The sequence below is a fragment of the Motacilla alba genome, chromosome 5, assembly GCF_015832195.1.
Source record: "Motacilla alba alba isolate MOTALB_02 chromosome 5, Motacilla_alba_V1.0_pri, whole genome shotgun sequence".
NCBI classification, from domain to species: Eukaryota; Metazoa; Chordata; class Aves; order Passeriformes; family Motacillidae; genus Motacilla; species Motacilla alba.
This window is the reverse complement of record NC_052020.1, coordinates 54,239,721-54,251,882: the sequence shown is the minus strand read 5'-3', so window position 1 is coordinate 54,251,882 and position 12,162 is coordinate 54,239,721. Positions and strand designations below refer to the sequence as shown.

At 40.3% G+C, this 12,162-nt stretch overlaps 1 protein-coding gene across 2 annotated transcripts in view; it reads left to right on the top strand.

Annotated features, from left to right (window-relative positions):
- JAG2 (jagged canonical Notch ligand 2) overlaps positions 1-12,162 on the top strand; it is a 68,849-nt gene that overhangs the window by 35,654 nt on the left and 21,033 nt on the right. For both annotated transcript variants that reach the window (XM_038137900.1, XM_038137899.1), the window contains exons 6-8: positions 8,963-9,093; positions 9,473-9,592; positions 11,493-11,606. In XM_038137900.1, coding sequence (XP_037993828.1) covers positions 8,963-9,093; positions 9,473-9,592; positions 11,493-11,606 — 365 coding nt within the window. The remainder of the gene's footprint in view (positions 1-8,962; positions 9,094-9,472; positions 9,593-11,492; positions 11,607-12,162) is intronic.

The window sequence follows — 12,162 nt, the reverse complement described above, 5'->3', positions numbered from 1 at the left end:
AACCTTTCAAGCTGAGAGGCTGGGTGCTGTTACCTTTTTCGAGGTGGCTGTCAATAGGTGATCTCACGTGACTAAGCCTTTCCTTGCAGCCTGGAGCTAATGTGGAGAAGCATTTGGGGTTGTAAATCCAGGTGTTCTCTTGCAACTCACCCAGCTAAACTGAGCCCACAAAAATAACCCTGGATCTACTGAAGAATGCTGTCCAGGTATCTCACTATTGTGATGGGTGATTCTCTCACCTGAAAGAAAGTACTGAGGGAAAGAATAGTGGATTATTGCATGCAGTTTACCTTGTTTCTTGATGCCTGCCTGCTGAAGTCAGAGCTATGATCAGCAAACTGAAGGAGAACAGTGCCTTTTCTCTGTGTGGCCACTCTTTGTAATATTGCAAAAAGTTCTTAGCTATCTCCTGAATGGTGATTTGGTAGCTTGAGCGTATTCACACACAAGCTTAAATTGTGTTTTTCAAGAGTACTCTGTCATGGTTATTAGACTATATTGGAAATGTTGCTTTTAACAAAAATGGGTAATACTTTCTGTAGAAAAATGATGCTGTCCTAAAAATAAACAAGGCTTACAGACATGACCTTTATCTTCAGCAGTACAAAGGAAGCTGTTATTTAAAAGAAACTGCTATGTTTGGTGCTATTGAATTTTAATCTAGATTCCTTCATCCTGGTTTCTGGACAGCTGCCACTGTAATTTAACAGGTGTAAACAATGTCCTTTTTTAATTCAGAAAGAAAATGAAAATGTGAGAAAAAATATGGGTGTGAGGTAGTTGGGAACCAGCTGGTGCCAAAAGCTACTTAATTGCCAAAACTTGCAGTGCTGTTAGTAAATAGAAAAGCTGGAAAATGGCTTCCATCTTCAACTTGCATGAGCGTGGAGGTAACGTAGAGGTTCCAAGGCTTCAACCAAGGTTTCTAGAAAAGATCTATCCTCCATCTTTTATGTTTCAATGTAATTTAGAGCCATTCTTGGATTAAAAATTACATTAAAACCAGAAGTAGCTAAATGACCTCAGACTGTTAATAGAGGCTCTGTCACTGGTTCTGGGTGTGCATCATCTGTTGGTCAAGTTCATGTACCCATATGCTTTGAGAAAGTTACAGTGTTGAGATGTTTTTCCATTTATTCTGCTGAGTTTCCATCAAAATGGAAAATAAGTAGGAATGACCAGATATCTCAAAATGACCTGATGTAAGAAATTATTTTGTGGTGTGGCTCGGTCTAGGTGTTTTTGTCATTGTGGAGGCAATTCAGCAAAAATTTAAATTTCCTGAATAAAGACAAAAAAATACATCCTTGAGGAAAGCAAAAGCAACTTAGCTGAGTCTTGCAAGGATGGAAAAATGCCACCGTCCTAAAGAGAAAACAAACTAGTCTTTACCCACAGTGCATAAAGAAAGACAATAAACTTTGGTCTGTAGTGGCAGACTAAATGGTCTTTTTTTTTTTATTAATTGACTCTACCAGGCCAAAGAAGTAGGAGAGATTATAAGACACAACATTGCAGAGCCTTGATGCTGATACTCTTTGTATGTTTTTGCATCATTTAAAGTACTTCGTTAAATCCCATTAAGCTGTCTAGAGGTGAATGAAGTTTGATCTAATGGCTCATATCTGGCTTGAGTTCAATGACCTCATGAAGTTAGCAGAGTTGAATGTAAAGAAACCACCAGTGGCAGTCTCTTTCCTTGATTAAAACTGCTGACCTGCGTGTGTTTGGTACCACTCATAAACTGTCACTAGGCTTAACAGCTCAATCTTTCACTTCCTTGTTATCCAGAGTGGTATGGCTTTGGTTGAGGTCCAGATTGGCCTCATATCTGGCTTACATTGTCATAGCCCTGCCAGGATGTGGTATTTTCAGAAGTCTTTCTACTTTTCCTATTGCCTTTGGATATTGGTTTCTCATATAAAGCAAAACAAGAGGAGTTGAATCCCTAACACTGCTCAGCTTGTGTTCTGCAGCCCTGGTAAGAGCTAGGTTTTGTCCTGGGAAATGCCAGTCTTACTTTCCACAACTGATATGAAAATTTGTTTAGAGTGTGCAGACTAACTGAAATGAATTCAAAATGGGGTCATTAATGGTACTCTAATGTGGATTCTGTGCCACGTGGACAAAGCAAGTGTACTGTTTTCAAAAGAACTTTTAAAATAATCAAGGTTTGTGTGGTTTGAACGGACTTGTTCTAGAACTATATATGACAGTTTTAGCTTTACAGTTTTGGTGATTTTATTTGGTTGGTTTTGTTTAAACATGTACCATATCTTTGCCCTGGGGAAAAAGTTTTCTCAGGCTTTCTGTCCAGTGCCATGCCTTTTGTAGTCCTTGTAATGCCCTTCAGCAGTCCTGCAGTGCCTGCAAGGGCTGTGGGCATCTCCCAAGTGGTTTTGCTCCCTTCATCTGTCACTTTACGGGCCAGACCCTGCTCAACTGTTATCCAGTACTTTCTGTAGAGATGCAGAAAAACTGGAGCTGCAAAATGAGCTGCAGCTACCTGGAGTATTGGTGGTGTAAAAAGTGTTCTAGAGAGTCTTTGTTAAATCTTAGACTTCTCAGAGGCTATCCAGTATCACTGATCTCTCACTTGTGGTTTGTGGTGGTTGGGTGGATAACATGTTTAACATCAATGCTGGGGAACTCTGTCTAAACTTTTTATTAAAAAAAGTATTAAAAAAAGGTTTTTTTATAAAAATTTTTGTATAAAAGTTTGTTGTTTTGTTGATTTTTTTGGTGTTTTGTTTTTTTGGGTTTTTTTGTTTGTTTTTTTTTTAATAAAAAATCCAGCAGCTGGATTCTTGTAAATTCCTTCTTGGGTATAAAGTGATCTGGTGAGGCTTTTCAAAACAGATGGTTATTGAAAGACTGTAGAGGACTAGCAAAAGGTCCTATAGAACTGAAAGAAAGAAGGAAATAAAATTCCAGCTTTTAAAAATTGGGAGAAATAGGTGGGTGTCTTTCACAGGTGTTCCAGAATGGAATTATTAGAAATCTCATAGGCTGCTCTGAGCAGTAAACTAGGAAAAAAACTTTGTTGGAGCAGTGTGCTTAGCTGCTTTGGAATCTGATCAGCTCAATTCCAGCAACGCTGGACTGCCCATGATCCCTAAAAAGTGTGAGGCTGCTGTTTGGCCCTGCAGAAATGCCCTTGGTACCATGACTGGGACATCTCCTGTCTCCTCTTTAGTGTAAGATATCCTATCACAGCTTCAGGTCTCAGAGATCTTGTAAAATTCTTACCATTGCTTTGTCTTTACTCACATTGTGTTCTCTTGCCTGTTGTTACAACCAGCGTGCTTTTTTTTTTCTTATTTTTTTATGTCCTAGTGGTGAGCCCTTAGGGAATGTTGGCAAATCTTTCACAAGTAGACACCTTAAGTTAGACAAAGAATCTCATGTTTTGCTTCTTTATTGGTCAAGGAACTGAGGCATGCTCTGCACATGAGTGGGTTGGAGGGTATAGAACATATCCTAAAGGTGGATCTGCATCCAGGAGATGTGAGTGGGTGTGCAGGAAGTAAAAACATGTAGTGCTTGAACTTGTGTCTACAGCAGTGTGGGGAGTGCAGCTGAACTAGAACAGTAGATCAAAGCAGTGCAGAGAACTCAATATCACACTCCAAACACTTCAGGACTTCAAATTTTAGACTCTCTAGTCTGTTCTTGTGGCCTGAATGCCTGTTTGCAGCTGGAACACATTGGGTGTGCTCCTGGCATACATTGTCTGATGTTACCTTGGTTTAACCTAAGAGGAATCCAATTCCTTTGTTCCAGAACAGCTCTGTGATGTGAACTAACACACCAACAACAGGAATGATCAGGCAGTTCACGTAAAAAGCATGTTCCTGGTGTGAACTAATGCAAATACAGGCACACCCTTAGAGCCACTTATGTAAGTTAACTGAGCAATGTTTTGGCTAAAAACTTTTGAACCATCCCCTCTTTTAACTTGTTCTAAAACGCTGTGTAGTACTGGAGTGGGACTGTTAGCTTTCAATAACTTCCTTTATTAGAGGAGAAAAATGTTCATAGGGAAAGGTTTGTATCTTCTGGTGTGATAAGAAGGCTGGGGATGAGAGGAAAAGATAACAAGCTTTCAGGTAATTAAATTCTTTGAGCTTATTAATGAGTAAGTTTTCCTTTGCTATTCACAAAATTATCTTGCCTATTTTAAAGGTAGGAAAGTGGGCAAAGTGTTTCTGTGACAAGTTTTAGTGAATGAGTACTGTACTGCTTATTAACATTTAATCCAGATGCTCAGAATTCTAGGACCTAACAGCTGGACAATATTCCTGCTTGCTGTGCAACAAGTAATCTCCTAAAAGTTTAAACAGACTTTCTTATGGTTATTTTAAGTAAATAACTAATATAAAGCTATTGTTCTGGCCTATGCAACACCATCCTGTTCACGTCACTAGAAAATTCAGTGGTTTTCTATTTAAGAGGGCTATTTCTCCCCCACCCCTGAATGATGCATTTTGCTTCTGCTCTTAATGTCACTGTTTTGCTTTGTTTTCCTGTATTGAGTGTTTTGGCCCCAGCTTCCACTTGAAACATGATTGGGAGAGGCTCCTTCCAATAATTCTATTTATGAAAGGGTGTATGAATATCTCACAATGATGTTGTCTTCAGTCTTTGTATGATGAGCAATATATCAGTGAGGTGTGTAGCCTGTGATATTTAAAGGTTTGATCCACATTGCTTACATCCTCCCTAAGATTTTTTTAAAATTTACTTTTAGGCCCCATATTCTTGCATTGACATCAGGAATAGACTTCAGGTTGGTGGTTTAGGTGTATTTATGCATGAAGTGCTGACAAAGCTCTGTAAGTAGGTGGAGAATATAATTAATTTAGGTGTCCTCTCATTCTCAGGAATTACAGAGGGTTTTTTTTAAGGTTAACCAGCATAGATTAGTCATTGGATAAGATGTGCAATACAAAGTTTCTTAGTTGAACTTTCTGCCCAGAAGGATCAGGACTCTCAAATGACCAGAAGTGATTGAGCCAGGAGAATAAACCATGTATGAAGATAGTACAAAAGGGCTGAGTTGAAGCTGACCAGTGAGGGCACCCTGACTTTCTGCTGTGGTGGCAGAGGCATCCTCCTTTTGGATAAGGAGGAGTTAATCATTAAAGGTGCTGAGGGGCCATGGTTCACAGACCATCAGGATCTGGGTACATCTCTTCACCTTTCCACATCACTTCTGTAATTGCCACTGTAGGATTTGCCATAAATTTATGGAGTCTTGACAACATTTCCAGGATCATCTCGTCTCCTCTTTGCCCAAGGAGGTCTAGTTATACCCATCTAGTTAGTTCCATTTGATTTGGAAATGTTCAGTTTCAACCTAGCTCTTACTAAATAATTATAACAGACTTCCTCAAAGGAAAGTAAAGGCCACTGTCAGCTTTTTCCTTAATTATGTGTCTTTCAGAAGAACATAAGGGAAGCATATTTCTGCAGAAAAATCTTCTATTGGACTTGATAAGTTCTGGTTTTGAATGACCCCAGGAAAAATAAAAGCTCCAAATGTTCTGTTTCATGCTTTTTTTTTCCCACTTTCCCCTGCCTCTGAGTACATGTGTCTGTGAACTGTGTGTTCAAAGTTCTGACTTTGAACTGTGTGTAGTGATGAGTGCTTTTGTAGGATTCCCTGATCTAAAATTTGCCTCTTTAAAATGCACTGGGATTTACTGTAGAAAGTCCTTTATCCTGAAATTTAGCTGTTTGAAGCACCACTGAGCTGAATTATTGTGGCTTTTTCTGCTTGACAATGACAGTAGTGTTTTTTCTGCACAGTTGCAGTTTTTCTAATCTGTCGATTGAAGGTTTGTCTAGAATTTTTGCTAATGTTAACTCCTGCCGCCCCCACCTCTAGCATTTTTTATGAATTCTCACTTTTCTATTGCCACCAGACTCTCATCTAAGGAAAATGGAAGCTGTGAAGAGTGCCTGTAGAATTACCAGCTCTCTTCTCCAAGTTGTTGGTTTCAAGATAACCAACAATTGTTCTTCTCTCCCTATTACACTCTGTGTTAGTTGTGACCCAAGGGGATGCTGCAGTCTGGGAGCAGATGCCTGTGCTTCAGCCTTCCATCAGGAAGTTACTAAACTGTAACAATCTATTTATGGTAGCTTCTTTGTACTGCTAATAACCCAGCAAGGGCTAAGATTAAGCTAGGTCTGATTTTGTTTTGCATGTGTTGGATTGTGAAGACAACTTCGAGCTGATGAAGTCAGCAGAGGGGAAGGACAAAGGAAGTAGAATCTTGATTCCAATAAGAATTTTCTTTGTCTGTTGAACAATGAGAATCCTTATAGATTCTCTATATTTGGCTTTCTTATTTTGTCAGATGTGAAAAATTTAGAATTGCAATTTAGTGGATTCTTGACTGGGATGGGAGGGCAGGGAAGAAGTAACTTTAGCCCACTATTAGCTGCACTGACTGTTTCCTTTTTGCTTTTCCACAAGTGTTTGGTACTTGAAAAGGAATTCTGGTTTGAATTTTTTAGTTTTTTTTTTTCCCTAAATTATGTTGAATTTGTGTTTGTACCATTTGGGCTTCTCATAGTGAATCATTAATCATTTTAATCTTTGGTTTTTTTCTTGATATTTTTGTCATAAATGACATATCCATACCCATAAATGACATACAACATACCCACTTCTGGGTTGGTTTACCTTTATTGATCCCATCTTGCTCTCAGGGTGGGCTGAGATCCATATCAGCATTATCTTTTCAGAAGGAAGTGGAATTAGCGCTGCTCTAGCACCTGTTAATGTAGGATGCGACCAGACTTCCTGTTCAAGAGGAAATCCTAATTTACTCTTCCTTGTAAACTGGAGGCTGATCAGCTTACCACATAGTAACCTTTTGACTTGTAAACATTATGTTCTTTTGGACTGCTTTTAGCCTCTAGAAATTATTTCCCTCAGGCATGGTGGTAACTTTAACAGTAAACTTTGACTGTGTTGAATATCATGAAAATGCAGCAACTTTTCTCTGCTGAAGTACTTTTAATGTCATCAAGCATAACTGCAAACTCAAGTAGGTGCTTAAGATGCCTTCAAGTTCTAGAAGGTGGCTGTATTTTTCTTTGCACTCTATAGCACGGCTGCAGTGTTAAACAAAGAAACTTGTTATCCATGGGCTATGGAGAATAAATTGAGTTACTGTGATTATTTGCTTTGTGATGCAGACTTTCAGCTCTTGAAAATGCTTGTTGTATGTGGGTGGGGAGTTGGCTCTGGCTGGGATAGTCATGGTGAATCACTGGCAGTAGTGCCAGGTTTGGTATGGATGAAAGATTTGGGTTGGGGCCAGTAAAGTGAGTTGCAATGTCTTTTTTTATTATTACCATCCTCTGAAAAGATTTTTCTGTCCTTGAGGAGGAAGGAAGAGATCAAATTTAGCAAGAGCAGTATTTGTTTCCTCTTGCTGCTGCTGCAGCCACAGAAAGAGGCTTCTAAAATCTGAGTGTTCTCCAGGCTTCTGCCAGCCCTGCTCAGAGGAGCAGTCGAGGCCTCTGGGCTGGGTTCTCAGCTGAGGCTCTCCTTGGAGATCTTGGAGCTTTTCAGGGCTGGAGCAGGTACTGGGACAGGAGCTCAAAGTAGTTCTAGAACTTGTATAAAAAGAATGGTCTTGCAGAGATTCTGGATCTAGATTCCTTACTGCCAATGGAAACAGTAAAGGATTTAACTATTGTGCTGCCAGCACAGCTTGTTCTGCTCCTCTGGGGATTGATCCAGCTTACTGAAACAGTGGAAGGGGATTGATTCACAAGGAACCAAGACTCCTCAGTTATACTTCTATTCCTTGTCTTCTCTCACTGTCCCCCCCCAAAGACTTAATTTATTTTCTGCTCTTTTATACTATTTAAATCACGTGGATAATAGAATGGTAGTGTCACATCTAAAATATGTAGTTTCATTTCTAATGCTTTTTTTTTTCCTCCTAGGCAATAGGGCTGCATTGTTGTACATATGCCCAACTCTCATTCAGTGTGATCTCTTTGTTGCTAGTGTTGTTTTTGAATTCTGTAAAAGAAATATGCTCTTAACAAACAGAACATTTCTTTTGTTGGCCCAAAAGACCAAGCTTATTATTTCTTGGTACTTAAAATATATGTGAAATATAAATATGTTTTAAAAAATCATTAGCCTATGCCCTCCCCCCGCCATTAGTTCAGATTCTAGTACTTCCCTGTAGCATTAACAGTTGCTTTTTTTAGTGGAGTTCTGGTACAGATTAACATAAAGATACTGGTCTCGGAAGAAATCTTGGGGGGAAATTTCAACTCTAAACCAAATGAATTATTAATGGCTTTTGTTTCTATTCTCGCTCCTGCTTTCTCCAAAGAGTATTTTTTCCATAGTGCTGGTAGAGAACACTGAGGATATAATGGAATAAATCTGTGAAAAAAGATTTTCCTGAGAAACCAGACATAGAGAAAATTCTTAAGACTCCTGCCTTTCTGGCTGCCCTGGTCTTTTAAGGCTGTAGCACTCTAGAGCAAATTGGCTATTAGCTTGAAATCTCTCTTTACAGGAAAACACTGTGGGGCTTGATGCAGTGAGCCAGCAATCTCCTGAAAATCAATTTCAGTTTTCTTGCATCAGTCACAAGTTTTGTCCTAGTGTGAGATGATTATGTGAAGATGGGACTTCTTGTGAAAGAACAACTAATTCACGTCCCGTTCTCATAATGTGTAGTGCTTGGTGGTGTTTGTTGCCATTGTGTGTAACACATTTGAGCAGGATGAGTTCCCATAAAGGATGTTCAACAGGATTAGTTGTGTCCCTTCTAAACAGGATAAAGTTTTGTTATCTGTTGCACATTGAACAGTTGGCCTTGTTCTTGAGAACGGTAAGTGTAGTGTTGTAAATACATGTAATGCTGATCATGAAGCATCATGTTGCTAACTTTTAACATGTGAACTTACATCTTAGGTGTCATTATGGTTGGCAAGGACAGTTCTGTGATGAGTGTGTCCGCTACCCAGGCTGTGCTCATGGGAGCTGTAATGAACCATGGCAGTGTAATTGTGAAACCAACTGGGGTGGCCTGCTCTGTAACAAAGGTACTTAACATTAATGTACAGGAAAAATAAGTTAAGTTGCATGATTAACTGATTAACCCCTTTTTTTTTCTGCTAGTGTGCAACTAACTGAGTGTTTCTGTGCCCTAATTCTTGTGTGGCAGATGGTGCCTAGGCATCAGAAGTATAGGAAGTTCAAGACAAAAGGCTTGGAATTGTCCTGACTCTTCTAACTCCTGCAGTTGTCTCTTGTTCATTCTTCCCTGTTCTGTGGATAGTTACCAGATCACGGGCTAGCCACTGGAATATGGGGATGATGTGGGTGAAGGATGTTCGAGCCAGAAAGGCATCTGTGTGTCTGAGTAGGGACTGAAATGGTGGGATCTGTGCTCCCTGCTGACTGAGCCTTTTCTCTGTGCAGATCTGAATTACTGTGGGAATCACCACCCGTGCCTGAACGGCGGCACCTGCATGAACACGGAGCCGGACGAGTATCGCTGCGCCTGCCCCGACGGCTACTCGGGCAAGAACTGCGAAATCGGTACTTGGGACAGTGCCCCTCTCCCGGGAGACCTGCAACTGCCTTAGCACTCCTGCATTTCACTGGGGATGTGCTCCATCTCTCCTTTCTGGGGCCTGAGCCTGGCTGTTCAAAAAGTCACCAAAGACAACAGAAATGCTGCACCAGTTTCCCTGTAGATAAGACTGAGACTGTTTCTTCCTTTTAACTTCTCTTCCTTAATCTAAATATGCTGTTGGGCTGTAGTCTCATGAAATAGGTTAGATATATGGCTTTCCCTGTTGCCTTACTCCCTGCTGCCCATTTTATTGTCTTCTGGCTTGCTGGCAAGCATGCATCTTTCCCAAGCTGGGTACTAAGAAAGGTGGAAATGATGGACACTTCAGTTTCTACTCTGATGTGGGGCTTTGGCCCCATTTTTAGTTGGCTGAATGTGTTGACTATCCTTTCTAATCAACTGAAACTAAATCTTTAAATGTGGGACTTCTAATATATTTAGATTAATGATGAAATGTTAACTGCTATGGAAATGTGCTCAAACCCTCCTGCAGAGTCGCCTTGAGCAGTCTGAACAGTGTCTTCCTTGTGCCTATTGGCAAAATGGAGGAGAGCATTTAAACCACACTTGTGATGAAGTATGGCTTTGCTTTCAGTCCAACAGATCTGTGTCTTGAAAAACTGCTTCCTATCTCAACCACAGTACAAAGATAGTATGTTGCTTTTTATTGTGTATGTGTTACACAAAGACCAGAATGTTCATGTTCTAAGGACAGTTTTGGTCTCTGGAGACTTTTCTTGGTTATTGTCACTTTGGAGGTAAATGGACAGTGTGCATTTCCTAGTTCTTTCATATTTTGCTTCATATTAGTTGGATGCTCTTTTTCTTATTCGTGGTGCATTGTTTAATCCTTTTTTGAAATGTGATATTTGCAGCTTCTCGCTATGAATTTTGCTGTTCCTTGATAGTTAAAATTTTAGGTGGAAAGAACCTTTTCTTTTTTCAACTTCACTGCTTGGCCTTAAGTTCACTAAACTATTACAAGCAGAAGGTTTTTGGAGTTAATCAGGATGCAGATCTTTGAACTTCCTAAAGCTCTATGTGGTATTAAAGATACCATCAAAACTTAAATTTTGCTGCAGCTGGTAGAACGTGATGTAAAGTTTAGGCTAAAATGGAGGAAATCTTGCCATAGCTTGCCTTGAAAGCTGTGGGGGAGTAGCTTGTCTTTTCAGTGAGGAGGCAGTGCAAAAGGAAACCATATACTTGCTGAGATCTACAATGATTTTTAACAGTAGGTTGGTGTGTGAGCTGCTTTAGGTACTGGTCCTAAAAAGCTTCCTTGGCTTCTGAGAGGGGAAGCTACCAAAAGCTTGTCCCTCCTCAACCTGATGGTTTTGTGCAGCCTCTGCCACTGTTACAGCCCTACATGGAATGACAAGGAGCATCACTGCCTGTAAGCACCTCTATTCCCTGCTGTTTGCAAGGAGCAGTGCTAGAATGAAGCTAAACAGACCTTAAACTGTTACAACTCAGACCTCTGCATACAGCCTATCTGTTTTTTCTCACTGATTTCAAAAGAAGTGCTGGAGTGCTCTGGAGGTGGAAGTGCATGGCTGGAAGCAGAGTGTCAGTGTCCCAAGTTTGCTGGGATATTGAAATAGAGTGAGCTGTCTGTGCTTAGGCTTTCTAGTCATTAGGTGGGAAGGATGCTACATCTTCAGTGAAATCCTGCTACTTTTTTCTCCTGGGAATCTTAACTCTCTGCAGGTGGGAGAGGAAGGCTCCAAACTTCTGTACTGGTATCTCTCCCCTGCTATTTCTCTTGGTTACTTGTAGCCAACGCAACTTTTAACTGCAAGTTCTCCTTAATTGGTACTGGAAGAGTATTTAGCAAGAATTTCTTTCCTTCTTTCTCCCCAGCTGAGCATGCTTGTGTATCTAATCCCTGTGCTAATGGTGGAATTTGTCACGAAATTTCGTCAGGCTTCAAGTGTCACTGCCCATCGGGGTGGAGTGGACCAACGTGTGCTATTGGTGGGTATGGTTTTGCTGGTGACTGACCTGTTGGTTGGAAGGGTTGATGCTTGGTGATAACATGCTCTGTGGGTTTGGAATTTGGTGGTAGTCTTTCACTTTCTCTGCCTTTTAGCAGCTGAGCTTTGGCAGAGTGAAAAGAGGAGGGTTCTGTGCAGCCCACAGTATTGACTCAATGCAGTTGAGAGCTGTTATCAAAAAGTTATCAGAAGCATAGCTGAACTGAATCCAAAGAAACGCTCTGTTGCCAAAGCTTGTTTGTCAATTCCTGACCCAGCCACTCTGAAGCAAAATACAGAATGGTTTCATTTTGAGAAATATAAATGTGAAGGTCAAAGGTTCTGCCCTTTAATAGCAGAAAAGTAGATTTGCACACTTAAATGCTTAAGTGTGTGGTTCAGAGGACAGAGAAGTGGTTGAAATGTATTGTGGGACTGTAATAGGTTTGCATGTTGCCTGTGATTTGGAACACAGGTGGCCTACCTGTTTTCAAACAGCAACTGTCCTCAAAAAAAAAAAACCAACAAAAAACCAAAAAACAAACCGAAAAACCCTG